Genomic DNA, 21,893 nt, shown 5'->3' with positions numbered 1-21,893 from the left:
ATCAAATCATTTAATGCAAAGGTATTTTTCAACAGTGCTACACAAAAAAGGATTTTCTCTCGAAGAAGAAGAAGAAGAAGAAATGCATAATCTATTGATCGTAACAAAAAATATGTAAATTAGAGGAATTTTTAAATACCGCTTTTACAGACGTGGGAAGAATTTTGTTTTTAGTTTTTTCTCTTCGTGTCAAAATGAAGAAAACAAAAACGTTAATTTATATTAATTCATTTTAAAAATAGATGAGAATTCAAAATTATCTAAAAGGATAATATGATAAGATCCCAAAATTGTTAAAATTGAATATCTACCAAACAGATTTCAACAAAACTGAATATATTGCTCAGTGGGTTTCAGTATAATCAAAGCTAAACTCGCTAATTACACTCAAGTTATGACTTACTAGTGCTGGTTAAGTTTTCATGGAGGACAGTTTGAGGGGTAATAAAGTGCCAACAGAAAAAGACAAAAGAGTTGTATATGTCGGAAATAAAGATGGATTCTTAAAAGACGGTTCTTCAGATTATCAGAACATTGCTTTAGAAAAATCGTACAATATAAAATCAAAGAATAAGTAATTGCCGCGGTATTACATACCTCTAAGTCGATATCGTGAGGCAAGCAATCTAAAGAATTTTCTTCTATCCACTGGACGCCGCAGATATCGGTTTGACAGGAGCTTGATACATATTTCGCACTTCTATTAGGAGACGGAGAATCAGAAATCCTGCGCTTCACTTCAACCACAATCGGCTCGTGTGCTGTCAGGAATGCCCTGACAGCATCTTCGTGAGGAAAACTACTTACATCCGTACCATTAACCTGAAATAATAAAAAAAATTATTCGGATTAAGCGTAAATTAGACGTATTATTATTATTATTATTATTACTATTAACGACTTAATTTTTTTTTTAATTTAATTTCCAATAACCCAACATTTCCCAATAATAATATCTGCATCGATAATATTTTCATGAGGGAAACTAACAGTAAAGTCATGGGAATAATAATAAACTGCAAACTCCAAGAAATATCTGAAATAAATGAGCACAAATTATGGAATTTATGTGTCTCTGAAAATTGGCAAACACCTTATAATGACGAAGGGTTAGAAATTTAAATAATGAAAATTCAAAATATCTATAAGCTGGCACTTAAAATTCGCCCTAAAAGCCAGTTAAGAATAAAAACAAATTATATGAAGCCTGGAAAAACAATCAAGATGATTTGGTTAAAAAGGATCAATATCTACAATACGAAAAAACTTGACAGGCATGAAGATAGACAACTGCGATCCAGAGTATAAGCAAGTCCCAATACATTTGTTCCACAACAAATCTTGTTAACGTTTTTGAAAAAAATATTTTCGTCAGGTTATTCAACTTCCTAAATAAACACAAATTATTATTTTTAAGCCAATTTGGCTTCATCAAGAAGAAAGGCACAGATGATGCTATAACTTTACTTGGTAAATTTATCTATGAAAACTTACGTCTTAGCCTACCAACAGTTGTGATATTTTTAGACTACACAAAAGCTTTTGATACAGTTAATCACGTTATACTAGTGTCCAAATTGCAGAATATGGGAATAAGCAAGTTAAAACAAATGTTGGGGTACCTCAGGGCTCAATGCTTGGATCAATATTGTTCATCTTATATATAAATCAAAATAAATAAGAACTAAAAATTCAGATTTTCACGAAATTATATATTTTGACATGACAATTGTTTAGACAACACCGTGTCTTTATCAACATCAACATTTGATAAAGACACGGTGTTGTCGAAACAATTTTCATGTCAAAATATATATATATATATATATATATATATATATATATATATATATATATATATATATATATATATATATATATATATATATATATATATATATATATATATATATATATATATATATATATATATATATATATATATATATGATGACACTATATTCCGGGATATCATCCGTTCGCTCGTTGAACTCCGACTGGAATCCTGCATCCGACTGGAATCCTGCAAATCCTGCATCCGACTGGAATCCTGCAGACGTTTCGCCAAAATCTCACTTGGCATCTTCAATGCTCGCGCTCCGAAAACACTTCGAACACTGTGTTCGAAGTGTTCGAAGTGTTTTCGGAGCGCGAGCATTGAAGATGCCAAGTGAGATTTTGGCGAAACGTCTGCAGGATTCCAGTCGGATGCAGGATTTGCAGGATTCCAGTCGGATGCAGGATTCCAGTCGGAGTTCAACGAGCGAACGGATGATATCCCGGAATATAGTGTCATCATATTTTTCCATCCGTGAATCAATACGTGAGAATATATATATATATATATATATATATATATATATATATATATATATATATATATATATATATATATATATATATATATATATATATATATATATATATATATATATATATATATATATATATATATATATATATATATATATATATATATATATATATATATATAAGTAAAAGCCACCTCAGTACAATTATATATAAATGATTTATTGGTTTTGCAAGATACCTTAATAGCATATTCGGATGATACTGCACTATCAATGAAAGCAAAATCAGCCATGTCATCAAACTCTGGGTATTATGTACTCCTGACTCTATCAAAATAAACTGGTGAAGATATTAAGTGTAATTTAATACATTTTTTAATTATTTTTGACAAGTTCGTGTTATTTTTATCTCCAGATTTATGGATTGGCGTGATAATTGGTTTTTTAAAACATTCTGTATATTTTCTGGTTTTAAAGATTAAATTTACTAGATATAAAAGCGGTACGAGAATAATATGGTTGCTGTTCTTTATTGCTTTCACCTGGTGCAGAATCATGGTTTAAGCTGTTTATGTCAAGTATCATATTATTTCCTATAATCGATTTATTTGAAAGAAAATTCTCTTTCTCAAATTTTTGTGAATAGTGATCAAAGCATTCAGCTTAGTTTTTTATAAATCCACACACTTTAACTGGATCAACCTTGTTAATAGACCAAAATATTTGTAGAATGGATATTAACACATTAATTTAATGCATTAACATTTTTCAGCATCAAACAGATGTGTCCAGTAAATCTTATTATAATAATGATTACAAAATAACTACAAATAAATGCAATTTGTAGGTTTTAAAAAGCAACTAAATTATATCGCAAAACAAAGAAAATAAGAAAATGATTCTACTAAAAATTTTGTGTGTTTTTCTTTTATAATTCTCTATTAATGATCTTTTTCTTTCTCTTCATCTGTAATTGGGATATTTTAATGTATCCGGTAATTCAAACGAGTATCATATATGAATAAAACTAAAAACACAAATTTGGTGTTTGGGAAATTTTAGGGTATTGCCGGGAAATTTCAGATAAATTTGAGTCTTCAATCCAGAGCATAGGAAAAATATATGACGTAACGTCAAGCCAATGTGCTACAAAATGTCAGGGAAAAACTGTAAATAAATTTATCAAAAGGAAAATGGCATTTGCCATTAATCTTGGATCTCAATTAAAATAGTTGGATTTCTTTAAAGTAGTCCAAAAATAACCTATAAAAATACAATTCTATATAATTACATAAAAAAAATTTCAGGAACCATTCCTGGACCGTTTAACTTAAACAAATGAATATCGAAACCAAAGAATTACAAATTCCTGCAAAATATTCAAAAAACAATTAGATATCAGAGATCAAAAAGGGAATTTCGGTGTAAAATTTGAAATTATTGTTGAGAATAATTGATTAGGGCTGATATTTCCTAAAATGTTAATTAATGTTAATGTTAATACAAATAAATGTATTATTATTTGTTATTAAAACAGAGAAACGATTTTTCCCACTTTTCGGCGTTTTGTTTATTGTTAACAGAAATAGATGGCAAGGACAAAAGTGAGGTGCTAGAGCGAATATTCGGCCAAATCCGCTGAAATCAGTTTCTAGTAATTAACAAGTACAGTCGTTGGAACTTGTTACTTTTTTATCCTTGGGAAGAAGAAAATTAGGGGCCAAATTATGAAAGATTTAAAACCTAGTAGGTATTAAATTATTGTTTTTAATTGGTAAAAAGACTTTCCTTGGAACTTTCGCTGCATTTTGTATTCATTAAAAGCAGAGGAGAACTATTTTAAAATACTCTTTCGCAAATAAAGAAAAAGATACAAACGAACATTCACCATGTATCAAAGAGGTGTCGATAAAATAAAATATCTTTGTCGTCGCTACAAAACAAATGGCTATTCAGCTCAACTCCTGCGAAAATTGCCGTCTGTGGAACTTATATGGTTTATTGAATTCGTTTATTATATGCTTTGTATTGAATTCGTCTGTGTAAACTTCTGAGAAATGAACGCCTTTCCATTAAAACTGATTTTTCATTGTCGATACACCTAAACGATACTCCCAAATAAAGATCCTTTATTAATTTTCCTTCAAAAGCGCGCTGTTCAGATGCATAAAATATACAGGACGTTTTAATAATGGTCAAGTTTTATGGATAAGTTTTTAAAAATGTTTTGATATGAAGATGATATATTGAAATTGAATTTGCAAATTTAATTGATAAAAAAATACACTTTTTAATACGCTGTTTAATTTTGTCAATCAAGTAGTTTTTTTCAAAAATGCAAAATTTTGGAAGACAGCCTTTAAAGACGTAATTTTTTGGATTTCGATAGTTTAGAATAGAAATTTTATCCTATTTTTCAGTGAAACCAGGCGAAATTTGAAAAAAATAATAACAAGGACGCACCTAAATAAAAATTAATTTCATTTAAAATCTTTTTAATATATTATATTAATTAAAAAAATATATTAATATATATTTACAATCAAAGAAGACAGGCATAAAAACAATTGAGAGTATTATAACCATATTAGTTACTTATCTTCCAGTTCTGATTAGTTGATAGATTTCTATTTGATATAGACGAAATAGATATGTACTAGCAAAATAGATCAGTAAAGATCATTATTTATTTTACACAGTATATATATTAATATATTTATTTAATTATAAATTATTTTCTTAATATTAATTAATTAATTATTAATATACTATATATATTAACACATATTAAAAAAACCTACTTTAAATGAAAATATATAAATTTATTATAGGATAATAAAATATAGATAGGGATAGAAGTTATTTTAGATAGGAAATCAATACAGCATTTTTTTTTGAATGAACATGAGTTTAAGATTTTTATAGGGAGTATTCATTATTTTAAGGTGAAAAACCTAAAACTTGTATTTTAAATTTTAATTAAACAAATTTATAGGTCAGAAATTTGTTTTTTTTAAGAGAATTTTTATTTAAAAAATAAAAAATGTTTGGTAAATTTTAACAGAGAAGCTTTAGTTAGTAGAAAAATAATTAGATTAATATGTCCAAAATTGCGAGTACAGCAAAAATTTGATTATTTTGGTTCGTTTTTTATGTTATTCATGAATTATATGTTAGTTTTGTTATTTAAATAATTCATAGAGCAAAATGGAATTTTAAATGTTAAGGAAGCTTGGAATATGCGATAGAGGGCAGAGCACACAAATCTGATCCAGATTCTGAGCTTTTCAATTTTTCAATTTTTGGTTTTCTAATAAACATGGAAACAGGCAGCAGATATGCTCGGGTTTGCACTTGTATCATTGCTTTTCTCACTTATACGTTATATGGGTTAAAATATTACGAAAGAGATTTGGGGACGTTCTGTATATCGACGGTACAGGTTCAATTCTACAATAACACCCACCGCGTTGGTAAATCGTTAACAAAGTAAGCGACTCAAAGTTCCTTTACGACTTGGAAACAAATTATAAAGAAGACATCGACTGGAAAATTATGTTTTTTTTTTATGTGCGAAATAAGACATTTTAAGCAACTTGTGAATGTTAATTGCAAAAGTTTGAAAATTTCGATTAAAGTCGGACTGGCATTCGGCGCCAGCGGCACATTTTTCGACCGACATTTTGGTTCAGTTCAATGCAATGCGAAAAAGTCGAAGTTATATTTGAATATATAAATTAATTTATCCACGTCTTTGGCAGCTGATGACCTATTAGAGTAAAATTTATTATAATTTCTTTTCCTAAAGTGTTTTTTGATGTGACTCTATTAATAAAGTTATAGGAGAGAGAACCCGTTTTTGGCTATATTAGGTCGATGTATATAAGAGGCATACCCAATGTACTAAAAAAGTTTTATTTTATTTATTTAATTTCTAAGTTTCATAAATCTGAAGAAAAAGAAAATAAATGAAGAGCCAGAATTTTGAAAATTATTTTAAAAGTAAAATTTTCATGCCCATTTCAAAAATTTATGGTTTTAATTATTCGTTCATACATCTATTTAATAATTAACTTAATTATTTTTATTTTAATACTGCAACACTGAAAAAAACCCACTCCAAAGATGTTTTAAAATAGCTCATTTTTAATATATTTTTAATTTTTAGTAATTTTTTAATTATTACATATTTTTAAAACTCGGTGAAATTCGTAAAACTTATTTGATAATTCATGAAATGCTTTGGTTGTTGCCCTCATGGGAGGACACAGTTTCCGAATTATGGCTTCTTTTTATTTATTAGCGTCCCCAGAAGTTCTGAAGAAGTCTTACTGTAATTTAAATATTTTTTTACACTTTACAAAGATGGACTTAAATTTGCCAAAAAATTTTAAAGCATTAAAAATGTATACCGAATTTGTCAGGAATTAAATTCCAATTCACAGGATTTCACAGGCTTCATGGATTTGACTGATTTTTAAAAATAATTAATAAATTAAAATTTAATGCATCGAAAATATATAAAAATTATTACATTTTCAAACCTCTTTTCAAAAAATACTGAGTACTTTCAATTTCAGTATTAAAATGAAAAATAATTAAATTAATTATTAAAGATATAAATAAAAAAATAAATTCATAAATATGCAAAACAATTTTTTGTCTCTTTCTCTTCAGATTTCGAAAGCCCATTTACTTTAAATAAATAAAAGAAATTACGAGTACAATGTGTTTGTTTTCTCATACCTCGTATCACATACAGGGTGTTTCATCGAGAACGTCGATCTTTCTAACTTTAATTACATAACTTTCTTTATAGAATAGAGCATATTTTTAGTAAAAATTCTGATAATTATTAATATTTGGTCTATATTTACAAAAAAAATTGTATGATATTGGCCAAACAAATATTTATTTGAAATTTTGAACAAAGTGAATTTGAATTTTTGAATTTGAAAATTATTGTATAAGTAAAATACATGTTAATTGGTTTCAAAGAATTGTTTGTTTCTTAACAATATATAATTTGTTTGACTCTATAAAATAACTAACTAGTTAATGTAATATATCAAATAATTGTAATTAATACTTTGATTTAAATATTTTCATTTAAATAATTCCTGTTATTTTAATGAAAACACATTTACTTTTTTCATTCATCATTCATTTCATTCATCATTTAATATAAATAAATTAGTTGGTTAGTTCATAAACATTTTTGCTAAAAGTTTTGGTATTTTATAGTTTCTAAATCCGTATGGAATCTGTTCATTTGATATTCCAATTTCAACTTTATTGAATGTTAAGTGCAATTTATAAAAATACCATTTGAAAGCTTAATCAATAATTCACTATTAATGAGCTGAAACTAACATTTTTCAAAATAATAAAATATGTAATTTATACAGTTGTTGAAGGGCATTTTAGTTTGTAGCATTGTAGTTGGTGGCTCATCTTTTAAGGTAGCGGATCGTTACTTCGTGTAACCTGAATAAACTATAGTTTGGTCCGACTTTGGATCTGACAATATATTGTTTTATTGTTCTTGCGTATTTATTTGAATGAAATAATATTAATTTAGATGAAATAGAGATTTATTTGTATAATACGAACAAATCTGCAGGGCTAATGATCTTCCATTTTAAATTAAGAATTTCCATATGCTTGAAAAATGAATACGATATTTCCAAAATATATTTTTCAATGTAGGAAATAGTCTTCTTTTAAGTTGTTATAAATTTTTATTCCTAAATTACAAATTCTACTTCTAAGCTTGCGTTATCTCTTTATTTGCAAAGTGTTGTCTCCTTGAAATTTTGATTTATAATTTTAGAAGGAGAAATAATATAATTATTTTGAAAATGTCTGAAAATTATGATATCCTTGAATTGCATGGCGGCATGACGAAGTGTGAAAATGTCATGACACAGAGTTGAAGTACTTGCTTTTGTTTATACTTTTAATATTAGGTTAGAAAAGAATATGTGCCATAATTTTGTTTAGATTAAGTGTAGTTCTTTATAGGTATTTTGTATCATTTGTTAATATAAACGGGTTAAACTTCGATCCCTTTTTTTGTAAAATATACTATAAGGAGAAGAAGACAACCAAACACTAAACACTAAATTAGATTAGAATTTTTTTCTTCATCCAGAAGTAGTTTTAAAGTAACTATCTAGATGTTAGATTAAATCGATACTCTGGACCACAGAAATTCTCTGCATATTATAATTAAAATATAAGTTTTGGATAGATAAAATTAATGCAAATAATGTAAATATCTGCTTCGGCTTACCTTCTTAATAAAATGTGGTATTTTTCACATAGAAATTCATTTTTGTCATAATTATTAACATATCTCTGAAAACGATAAGTCAAAAAGCTATATATATTTTTTGAATATATTTTCTCCCAGAATAAAGTTTTCATATGGTGAAATGGTCTAAAAAAAATTACTTTTGAAATATTTTTATGATAAAATTACCACCCTCAGCGACAAGACCAAACAGAACAAGCATAATGCTTGACTTAAAGCAACTATATACATTTTTAAGTATATATCTAATTTAAAACTAGCAAAAATCAAATTATGCTCATTTAAATAGACGTACTTTATATTTTTAAAACGAATCGGAGTATGCTCAATTCAAGTTGTTACATACAAATCTAAAATTTTAAGATGAAGCGACCAATATTTCATTCGAATTACCTACATTTTTGTGTAAAAAAATTGAAATACTCCAACGAAGCATTTAATTTCGTTAAAAGAAACTTTGAGATTTTTGTTTTAAGGCGACATAGTCACATGCTCAAATTCAGTTTAACCTATTGACCTACATACAATACTACCCACTAAATATTTTAAATTTTATAAGTAATTAGTCTAAAATATCTGCCACAAATCGCTCAATAACAAAATGTAAACTTAGATCAGTGCTGAAATCATCATTGGAACTGTTAAGAAAAACGGAAATCTAAATGACAAATTTAAGTATTAAGAAAAGCTACAGAAGATACTACTATTATTGCAAAACTAACCTTTTTAAAACTCCCGTCTGTAAAATACCTAATTACCCATCGATCTAGCGTGCGGGAAGCGTCACTTTACCACGCCAGTTTCGTTTCCCACGAATCTCATTTCGGACATTTCCGGGATTTTACCGCACGGATTTGGGAGTGATCGGATGTTTTGGGAGATATTTCCCACGCTTTGAATTTTGACGTTTGTCAATTCTGACGGTCATGTCAGTGAATGTATTTGTGTTGTTTTGCGAAAATTTAACCAAAAACAAACGTTCGTAGAAAAAATATAGTATACAACACGTTGCACGTATGCACTTGTTGCATAATATACTATTTCCGAATAACTTTTGACGGGGAAGTCTAATCAGTAACTTATAAGGATGACGTTTGTCAAATGTCAAAGATAGCACAGACCACCTAGATCTCTCTTCATAGGAACGCATGAATTTTTGTGTTCCGCGCAATGAAACTAAAAGGGGCATAAAACTTAGGCGGTAACACGAAAATAATACACTCTAAATAAAGATTCCCGAAAGGCGATATACACACACACACATACGCAACGCACAGGGCAATTCATAACGGCGTATTTTTGCGAAATTAATATTTCCTTGCAATAGTACACGGGTTTTTACATTTATCTTATTACCCCATAAATCCTTGCGGGGTCATAAATTTCGCTATAAATCACGTCGAAAGCATGGTTTTATTTCTCACAAAGTTGGTTTGGTTTTATTTGGTAGCGCACGTGCTGATCTCTGTATAAACTTAACGAGAAGATAATGCATTGCCATCATTAAGTCGGTCCACAGAGACGTTTGACAGTACCGTATTTTACGGGCAACGGTGGTACCGCACTATTTTTAATTTCAATGAATAATACGCGTATCGGGTTCGCCGTACGGTCCGACTAAATTTTCCGCTGAAGTGCTGAAAACGTGAAACGAATAGCAACAATAAAATGATTCACGAATAAATGGCTGTCTCGACGGAAACCGAAGCTTTTTTTTTGGGCTAAAAATGGAAAGGCATCTGCGACACTAGGTTCTCACAACCAATCTCGAACGAGTTTATATTTCCAAACTAGTGGTAGAGCGTGGATGTACAGAGTGAAACAACTATAGAGTAAAGTTCATTATCTCACTGGTTTCGAAAGTTATAGTAGAATATGGTAAATACAAAAGTTGTAAACATTCTTAGAATGTACAATTTACATAACGTATAAATTTCAACTCCTGAAAATTATAAATAACCGAGATATTAAACTTTCAAAATTAACCATCGATTTCTGAGCTGATTTTTTAGCCCAAAGTGCGATTTCGACGTTATTTCCCAAAAAAGGGTAAAATTTTGCATGTGGGGGTTTTCCGATATTATTTTTTGAAAATATCGATAAATTATTGACGATTTATCGATATAACCAATTTTCACATATACTCTGCATTTAAAAAGTTTTGTAATTTTTAAAATTACTTACGTTGCTCCGAGAATGTTGAAATTTTTATAAAAGATGAAGGTCAAAGATACCACAAAGTTCCCCTAGCACCCTCCATTTCATTGTATTTAGTTATTTTTTAAAAATTTGTAGCCTAACACAAAAACCATTCCCAACAAACGGTATAACTTGTGTGAAACTTTTTGGTATCGTTGGATACTTTTTAGTTAATATATAAATTTCAATTTTTCAAAATTATAAATAAATAAAATATAAAACGTTCAAAATTGATCATTGATTTTGAAGCCGCTTTCTCCATTTAAAATGAGATTTTTAAGGTTATTTCTCAACATATATTTATCGAAGATGGACATCAATGAGGTATATCCGCAGATACTACAATGTTCCCCCCAGCTACCCCATTTTCGGTTAGTATTTTCGATTTATTGTTTTCATGTCTATCATGTTTTTCTACAAAAATTTTAGTTTCGAGCTCCCTCCATCATTAGTTAATATTCTCAATTTATAATTTTCGTGGATATCATGAACAAAAATTCTCGTTTTCATTTTTTTAAAATAACTACGTTTCTTCGAAATGATTGAAATTTTTACTGAAGATGAAGGTCAATGAGGTCTATCCATAGAAATTATAAATAAAGTCCTTCCCAGCTCCCAAAATTTAATTGTAAATAATAATTAATATATATTTTTTTAAATTGTAATCTCCGACAAAAACCGTTCCCGACAACACACCGTACAACTCGTGTGTAATCTTCTGGTATCATTAAATACAGAAAACAAAGTATATAATATATAAATTTCAAATTCTTAAAATTATAAATAACCGAAATATAAAACATTTTATGGTAAAAACTCGATTTTTTTTTGCCAATATTTGGACCCCCGGACCAAAAAACTTATAATTAAACAACCGACAATTTTTTTTGAATACATGTACATTGGATTGGAAGAGGTGGACTTCACTTTTGGCCAGCACGATCCTATATATTTAAACCCTCTAGATTTTTTCCTGTGGCGCTACTAAACGTTACTGCTGCGGAAAATATAGAGGGCCTAAGAAATCTAATTATCCTTCTTATATTATTATGCGCTCTATTCTTCTTTTTTTCTAAAGCTTCAATTGTATTTGTGATGTGGACTTCCAGCTATCCCTGCATCTTGATGGTCTGGTGACTTCTGGTATTCAATCCCTTGTTGTTCGGGATAATTTTCTCTGTCTTTACTGTGTTCCCCACTCATACTTATACGTACTTTTAAATTCAATCTCATATTTTTGTTTTTTCAAATAACATCTTTTAAGCTTCAGTATATAGATATTTCCATTTGGAAATTTGGAAATTGGAAACTTCTAGGATTATTTAGTCATTAATTTCCTTGCTAGAACTAGACTTGGTGTTAGAGGCTCATGGGTTTCTTGAGTTTTGGGAACGGGAAAAAGTCGCAAGGGGTCATATTCGGTGAATATGGTGGCTGAGGCATGGTTGTGGTTTTGTTGTTGGCCAAAAAGTTAGACACAAGCAACCATGAGGGAGCGTTTTCGTCGTATTGCTTCTCGCAAAACATGATTTAAAAAAAAACATAACAACCTACTTTAATCAGATCTGCGCGATGTTATGAGAAGACGCCGTATCCGCGATAAAAACTTATTCAAAATATTTCGATGCAAAGGAGGGCACTTTTGAAATAATTTTTAAGAGGCGAATAAAAAGTTTACAAGCGCCGCCAGGTGTCTCATTAATTACATTCTGCGGCCGCGGTGTTTAGCATAATAAAATCAACGTGCTTGCAAATTTTTCCTCTCTAAAAATGGAAAAATCGTTAAATGTACTTGGTACTTAACAAAAGAGCATCGATGATTTGCATTTCAAATTGGTTTCTTTAACATCCGGATATGCATTCTTATCTTTAAGTCATGGCATATTTTAAAATGGGAAAAAGTAAACGAATCATGCAAAACTGAAGGACAATTAGAAATTGGAAACATTGTGATAAACAGCCATCTGTAGCATTTGCATACAAAGAAATGTAACTGACAACCAATTTAACAATTAACAACTATAAACTAACGGTTTATCGTCACACCAATCAGCTTATTAGCGAATTGCATGAGCCAATCAAAATAGACGATTAAAATAGAAGCAGAAATTCGAGATTCTTTGCAATAAACATTTTTTTCAAATGATACTTATACAGGAATCTTGCCCCCCCCCCCCGTACTTCCAAATTTTAAAATATTATTTACATAATAATATTTGTCAGAAATATAAAAGCATAGAAGAAACAAGAAGAAGAAAAATATAGAAATCTAAGTGTTGACCTAGTTACGTTTAGTGTCATCTTGGCATTTTCTAATGCTACCAACCATCACAATTTTTGAATTCGGTTTATTTTGTAAACAAAATTTAAAAGCATAAATTATGAAAAGCCACAAACACCAAAGGAATGACAGAAAGTGGTAACTGTCCATTACCAAATAAAATCTTAAAAAAAAATTTCATATGGAACGGTTTAAAAGTAACAATTTCTTGGACGATCTTCATTTTTAAAAATCACTTTAAATATGCATAAAAACTGTAATCCTAGGATTAAATACTTTCCTTCCCCTTACTTAAAGTGCACTTAGTATCTGCATAAAGCAACACTACAACACCCCACAAATGTCCTTAAACTGAAATTATTGATAGAAAAAAGCGGGGGTGTAGTTATCGAACCCTTAGCAGGTACAATGGCTTCCGTTTTATCCGAGCCTCTCACCCTATTAATTAATTCTGACGGTGAACTAAGAAGACTCTTAATGTTGTACTTTAGCAAAATGCCCGGAAGAATAAATAAAAGCTCCCCCGTAAGCGTGTGATAGTTTAATGTATTCCTATGCAATTAGAAGCCCCAACAGAGGACGGAAAAACTCAACCAACCGGATAGACGAAGTGTGGCCATTATATTTCATGTCGACAAGCTAATTTCTCAATTTGAAAAAAGACTTCCGAAACAAGGTCAACATCAATTACTGTTGCTCCTAAGAACTCCTAAAAAAACGTATAAAATTCTGACAGCAACAAGAAATAACAAGATGGCAGGTTAGAGCTGCATGGAACAGCTATCTTTTATACTTGTAACAGAAATATAGTGCTTTTATAACAGACCCCGTGATTAACTTAGCCTACTGTATATTACTCTAAAATCGCACCATGCCGAGCAGACCGTTACCCGTAACCATTCCAGGACCGTCCTAGGAATAACCCTCCATTGCGAAATTCTTTGAGATTTCATTAGCACTTGACGTTTATTAATTGTTTAGTTCCATTTTTTTCAAAAAAGTATGCAACTACTCTTTGGCATAACTAATGTTTAAGTCTGTCAGTACTTTTTTATGCAGTTCTTCTAGAGTTCAAACACTATGCACTTTATGAGCATCATAATTAATGCAGAATAAACATCTGTTTTGATGGGTTTTACCTCGGTCCTGCGAAGGTCTACGGTTAAGGTACTGTAAAATTCTAAAAAACGTCAAAGCAATAAATGCACTTTATTTTTGGTCTTATTATAACAAGAAACGTTCTTTATGTTTGATGCCGAATCTTCTTATAAAGTCTTGCTCGGGATGCTCAAAATTATTTCTAAACTGATTTTCATTTTGTTTATATTTCCATTTTTTATCTTTTCTCATTTCTGTTGAAATATATCAGCACTTAAATCGCCTAATTGGAACAAATTTTAAGTTCGTCACATTATTTGGCTATTTTATTGTACATTGGTTTCAAAAGTTATGAGAAAGCAGTAAATACAAAGGACCAACAATTTTATTTTAACCATACACCCCATTTTTAAATTTTGTTTTGATATTCTTTAGCTTGTTTATTACCCAACCCCATACTTAAACAGCTTTTCCATTATTTTCATTTTTCTAAAAAAATACTAGTTTTCCACTTGGAAAAATTCGGATAGCGAAGATGACGTAAGAGATATATGCAACCGAATTTAAATTAGATGCTAATGGGTGTTCAATATAAACCAATATATTTGGATGATTTTAAATTGAAAAATCAAGATTTTCTTAAATAACACACCATATATATTATAATTTTTATTAAGTGCGTTGTAATAATTTTGCGATTACGAAACTGTAAATATGATTAATGAATAACATATCAATATAACAAAAAAAATGAAAGATCGGATGTAGGTACATCGTCCAATTACAAAAGTCATCTTACTTTTTGAACACACCTCGTATATCTATTGTAATTTTTCATAGACTGTTCCATTAAAAAAATATATATATGTTTTATTCGTAACGCTTTTTTGAGCCACCCTGTATAATTATATCAATATAATATCAATATCAAAACTTTTTCCTGCAAATGAAAAGCAGGTGAATTGCTATTTTCGATTTCGCCCCGGTAGATGGGAACGAAATTTTTTTTAGATATCAAAAAGAAGAAGACCAATTAGGTGTCAGTCAGTCTGGCCCGTCCTTTCAAATACTTTATTTTAAGAGTTTGCGTCTAAAAGATCCAATTACGCAGTAGGTGTGGCGGGCGTCGCTATATTTTGTTTTAATTCGCCCAAGAAACGGCGGCGAATGCAAATTTAAGTTGCTTTGAAAAGTTCGCTTTGATATCAGGTACGAACGACTGCAAATTGCGCCCGGAATATGAGTAAACATATTAATTACGAATTATGCATTGTGCTGGTTAGCCGACTTAACACGTCAATTATGTCGGGTATTTAATTTGAAATAATTAAGTCGCATTTGAGATGCCGTTGTCCAAATCTATCGAGCAAAGTCTGTCCGACTTTTAAAGCTCTCTCCAGCTTTGTATCGAATTCTTATTTAAAGTAAAACCATGGTCATTGCTTCTTATAATTTAACAATTTGACTGGAGCATTTGCTTTTTTCTTATGTATTAACCACAGCATATAATATAATTTCAATTTCAAAGAATTCTTAAAGTTCACCTAAGTTTTGGTAGTCTGCAAGAATGACGTGATCGATATCTATCTGTGGTAGATTCTCCCATGATAATATTACCTCATAGCTTAGTCGCAAGCAACCTTCTATATATCATATCCCTTACAATTGTTCTTGGAGTTACTGGACAATGGCGACATCACTCAGCGTTCATTTTTCTGAAGTACAAGTGGCCAGCTTCAGACTGTTATGGTACTTCAAACCACGTTATGACTCTCTCTATAGGTTGAGAGCTCTATCTATCGTCGTCTCTCTGATTGGTTGGTTGAAATAGTTCTGTTCTGTATCGCTTTGTATCTTAGCAGTTCTCCTATGAGTTTGGCCGATCGACTTCTGAGCTAATAATCAAAATTAAACAAAACCAGGTCAAATCAGCCACAATTAACTTGACAAAATATTTCACAAGTAGTTGGCCATCAAGTTTGGACTTAACTCTTGGAATCCAAAAACAACTTCCTGTGCTGAGATCCAATAGTCAAACAAGCACAATCTAATGAAAAAAAAAACAGAAAAAAAGCGTTAAATATGTTAATTTTGGTGCAGAGCTTAAGTGGTCAACTCAATGGCTTCAGTGATGACTGCACAGAGAGTTTTTCCCTAGAGTCTTCCTCAGTGAAATGAACTCTTTCCATTACTATGTACAGCTCACCTGGCATGGGAGACTGGTGAGTTTTGGTTACTTTGAAATTGCTTCCTAACGTTTCGCTGGCACGTGTTGCCGTCTAACATACGGAGATGAGAGACCCCTGAAGGAGCTTACTACTCGTGCTAGTAAAACGTTAGCATTTAGGCATTAATCCGGCCAGCAGTTGATAAAAAAATACCTTGGAAAAAAGCTGGTGCAAGATAAAGAATTTACGTTTAGTAGAAGCTGGATTGAAAAGCTAAAAAAGGCATAATATAGTCAGTCCAAAAATATTCAGATAATCTTCTGCTTTTGATATGAACGTTGTAAACGATTGACTGCTAAACAAATGCCCAATAATTAGAAAACGCTTGAAACCGGGTCATTCTACAAGTTTACACCTGATGGAATATTGAGCTTTATATGTAAGAAGTGTATAGTGGAAAATTTTCCATAGAAAGGACCACTTCCCTAGTGATGGCAAATTTAACATGAATAAAAAAGGAAGTTATTGGTGAAAAGAAAATCCAAAAACCATAAACCCTAGATGTTTTAAGAATGCTGATAGTCAAAACCGCCCGGCTCATCGATACGTTAGAAATTTGGCCTGCATCAAAATAGTATTCAAGCCACTAAATATCCGTTCCAAACTACAACCCATGGATCAGGCTGTCATCCATAGCGTAAATACCTTTCTTCGAAAATGATAGAGTCTGTTGATAGTGAAGTAGAAACTTCATTCATATGGCATATGGCATGGCAGAAGGTATCAAAACAAACATTTTTCAACAAGATGACTCGGCATTAGCCTAATAGCTAAAAAAAGTTGGACAAGTAGGGAAAACAATATTCTAGACAATCTTTATTGTTGTGAATGTGAGTTTATGGAACTCGTCCATATTGATGATAATCTTGTAAGAGTCCAATACGTAGAAGATGCCACTGTCGCTTGAGATGAAGAGGCACATCAGAGGCACATATCGATTTTTTTTATTTTAAATTAAACTCTTAATATATCTACCATATTACAAAATATATTTCATGTACCTTCATATTTACGTATTAATAAAAATAATAATAATATTTAATATTTATCAGATGTCACTGTACTGGGCTTCGTAATTGACAACGACATCTGTATTTCATCGATCACTTAAAGCAATTTTTTTATCAGACACGTATTAAACTATCGAGGAAACGGACAAAAATGCATCATTTTACTACGTTCTAAAACATTTTGCTCCCGGATCGTATAAAAACGAATAAATATAAAGATATTGAGATACGATTCTCCGAGTGCCCCAATTTGTTTCTATTGTGCAATACCACCTTCGGCGAGATAGATATTCCGTAGGAGTAAAGGGATTGTTTGCCTCCCAAATGAAATTTTCAAATGTCGTGATTTTTTTCCAAACCCTCATATATTTGCGTATCACGTTTGACCGTACGGATTTATTACTACGTGCATGATAAAATATTGAAAACCGCACGGAGAGGGCTTTTTCGTAAATTGCCGGCCTTAAAACTCGCAAGTGCTAAAAATGATAGTGACACCCGAGTAAAACAAGATTGCTTTCGAAAAATCGTAGCTGGGCGGGGCAAATTCGTAGCGCGAAGCGGCTTTGTGTTTTGAAAAGAAGCCGCTTCGCGGTTTCTTGTCATAGCGAGACGCATTGTTTTTCTATCGTGCTCCTACGGACCACTATGGAACTTTCGCAAAATCGATGTAATCTGATTGTGAATAGACACTGTATAAAGTGTCCTTCACATCTCGTCGAACTTCAAAGTTACGGCAAAAACTTCGGTAAATATTAGAATTTGTACTGGTAATTGCGATTTAAAATTATACTTTTTCAAATATCTCGCGTTTCCTGTTTTATAGACGAGACCTTAAACTCTCTCTCAGCACAGTTTTCGATACCGTTCATATTAAATTACAAATGTTTCATTTATCGCCAATAATTTACCCACAAAAGCCGAAATCTCTAGGATCTATTAGAATTAGAAGATGTTTTTCTGCATGCCAAAATAACCAAAAAATAAATAAATAAATGAAAAATATATACTTTGCGTTATTTTATTGCTCCCAATTTAAATAGTCTAAATGCGGGTCCACACTTCTCCTTCTCTCCCAAGTCTGAAGTCGGTAGCTGCAAATTTGGAGCACTTATTATGTTTTTTAATATTGCACGGAGTATCGAGAACACCCTGTATATTATATAATACTTAAATACAAAAGTTTTAGCCGACTGTATGGGATATATCGTCATGTAAAAGAAAGTGACATCTAAAAGGCAGATTTGAAATTATTACATTACATTACATTAGGGGGACCTATCTTTCAGTTTTTCTGAATTTGTGGCGTACCCTGTATATTTTTGAAAAATTGTCAAGAATAAAAGTTTGTGGAGCGGTATCCTCTGTGTCTTCTCGTTCAAGAACTGTTTCGGTCTTATACACGGTTTTTGAAAAATGGTCTTTTTTGTAGACCCTTGCACACGCGATTTTTTTTTTTTAAATACTCCCCGACTCCCCAGCCCCCCATTCTCAATTGGTTCCGTCACAGGGCAAATCTGGATATATGTGCAAAAATATGAAGTCTATTGCTTCAAATTTCGGACACTTATCGCGCTGTTCAAAAAACAGTCGAAAATCGCGAAAAAAAGATGGATGCCGGCGTCGGATCGAGGTCATTTCTTACAAGCTCATGTGTCTCGTGGAGGGTTAAAAAGGAGGCCAATTTAAATTTTGTAGCTCCAACGGTTCAAAAGTTATTCAGGAAAAACCAAAAGACGAGAACGGAGAACGGACAGACCAAAGACAATTTTTTTTTCGAAGCTGATCATTTCTATACCAATGGCGATCCCATAGGACCTGCTGTTACCGAGACATAAAATTTTTATATGAGCGTAGACACTTTCGAAAAATCGAATTTTTCAAAAGTAATAAAACAAATAGCTATACGTCCTTCAAGTTTCCGCGATATGTACGAAGTATTCCAATTTTTACGCGTTAAACTTATCAAAAACTAATATTCGACCCCGCACGCCTCTAAAATATGGCCGATCAAATAGTTCGCGAATTTTAGGTATGCACTCATAAAATTGGAAGGAATTTCTTCGTGTTCTAATAAAAGTTAGTAACGTGCCGAACGTAATATATGGGAAATATTCCTAGACGTTCCGACATAGTTACGATTATCTCCTTAAAAATCGTCGCATTTTATCAAAGGTCCGTACGGAAAACACGTGGAGCTTTCCTTTTAAACAGCACATTTTCGGTAATTTTGAAATAATATATGAACACCAATTTCTACAAATGGTTGTGTCAAAAACTAAAAATAAATACCTCAAAAACCATGTGGTTTTGAAGTTAACTTCGAGAAATTATAAAAACTTAAACCTTTAAAAAGCTACAATAATTACAATATTATAATACAGTTACAAATACAACAAAATAAGGTTAGGCGATTTATATTGAACCGTGATGGGGTAGAGATAGATAGATAAAGGGTATGTTAAACCAGATAAATTCCTTAAAAGAGCAAATTTAATTTTGGTTTAAACAATTGCCCATAACTACCAACTAAAAGTATCTGAAATTATATTGGAAAAGAAGATCAAGTTTTCACAAATATAATATGATCTTATGATAAAAACTGCAACCCTACAAAATGATGGATAATATTCAAAAAGAGATTTATAATTATAATAGTCTATGTAAATAACCAGGTGTTAGAATAAATTAATTAATAATTATAATATTAGTAATAATAGGTTTATTGCAAAAATAACATTAAAGCAAAAACTAAATACGGTTTTTATGAAAGTGCGAATTTCTCAGAAACTTTTTAGGTCTCAATATTTGTATAGTCGGTACGATTTGTGATGGCTTAATCGGCAATAAAATGCAGACAGATTTTCACTGAGTCCACTCCAATTCTATGGCATTACAATTACGTTTGAGACCATTTTCTGGGTATTAATCCGCTTACTGCGCAGCCAATTGATAATCTCTTCTTTTCTTAGTCTTAATGCACCGTAGGCTCTCCCAAGCTTATAAGTAACATATCCTCCAAATCTAAGTATAATAAGTTTAAATACAGGTCCAGGCTTTTACACGAATCGGAAAATTGCAATACCAACCCATCAACTTTTATCAAAAATTACATTTTTCCCGTTTCTTGAATATTAATTTCAAAAACTATATATAATAAAAGTTCGAATATTTTTTGAGAATGTGAGTAGAACACTGAATGAATATGCCCAAATTCAAATTGGAAATGTAATAATTACCGCTGAGTTACGAGAAAGAAGATAAGATACATTTACAACATGATGGCAAAAAATTGCGTCCTTTATGGCCCACTTAGGAGTTCCTCATTAAAGGCGAAAGACAAAAACTAAATAAGTGATCTACTTATGGAAAATTGAAAAAATAATCAGGGTTTAGACAGTCCTTCAATTGCCGCATGGTAAAGAACCACTCTGGGAAACAAGTTTTAAAGAGTTTCGGGGAAGGTAATCTAATTAAATAAAATGAAAGTTTCTTAAGAAATAAATTCGTGGGAAACATAGTCGAAAGTCTTGAACAATGTGTGACTAAATTGTGCACCACCGAGATGTAATTACGACTCATCCAACCAATCTCTCCCTAATACTCTCAGTCAAATCTTATCAAGTCCGACAGTTCCTTCGATAGTTCGAGAAAAGAGAAGGAAACAAATATTAACAAACAAATAATTACAACGACACAAAATTATTAATATTTTAACGCAGGAAGGGCAAACTGTATGCGATTAATATATTACTGGCAAACATGCACTGTCAACGTAAAAAATTGCTAGTCTCACCCCGATGTACTTTAACCTTAACGAAAAGCGAACTATAAATGAATTAATTAAGCGGCAAAAACAACGGAAGTACATTTTGTTCAATATTATTCACAATTTCAATTAGTAGAATGAGTTGTTTATAAAAATGCTTATGCTACTATGGTCTAGTGCAACCAATACATAGCATGTATAGATCTGAGACAAAAAAATTTTAATCTTATATTATCACAAACCTAAACTTAGTGTTTATAAGAATAATTAGTTTTAGTATACTGGGAAAACTAATTCACTAACGGAAGGTCAAATGAATTAGGATATTTAAGCCGGTGAAATGAAAAAATAGTCCATTACGCCATAGTTTTCCAGAAGTTGTTTAAATATGCACAACACAACACACAACACTGTTCGAAGTGTTTTCGGAGCGCGAGCATTGAAGATGCCAAGTGAGATTTTGGCGAAATGTCTGCAGGATTCCAGTCGGATGCAGGATTTGCAGGATTCCAGTCGGATGCAGGATTCCAGTCGGAGTTCAACGAGCGAACGGATGATATCCCGGAGTATAGTGTCATCACATTTTTCCATCCGTGAATCAATACGTGAGAATATATATATATATATATATATATATATATATATATATATATATATATATATATATATATATATATATA

General features: G+C 31.0%; 1 protein-coding gene across 2 annotated transcripts in view; it reads right to left on the bottom strand.

Annotated features, from left to right (window-relative positions):
• LOC132708807 (PDZ domain-containing protein 4) overlaps positions 1-21,893 on the bottom strand; it is a 221,205-nt gene that overhangs the window by 39,154 nt on the left and 160,158 nt on the right. For both annotated transcript variants that reach the window (XM_060681394.1, XM_060681395.1), the window contains exon 2: positions 598-822. In XM_060681394.1, the coding sequence (XP_060537377.1) occupies positions 598-822 (225 nt within the window). The remainder of the gene's footprint in view (positions 1-597; positions 823-21,893) is intronic.

The sequence above is a fragment of the Cylas formicarius genome, unplaced genomic scaffold, assembly GCF_029955315.1.
Source record: "Cylas formicarius isolate icCylForm1 unplaced genomic scaffold, icCylForm1.1 PGA_scaffold_12__32_contigs__length_19106922, whole genome shotgun sequence".
NCBI lineage: Eukaryota > Metazoa > Arthropoda > Insecta > Coleoptera > Brentidae > Cylas > Cylas formicarius.
This window is presented reverse-complemented; position numbering and strand designations above follow the sequence as displayed.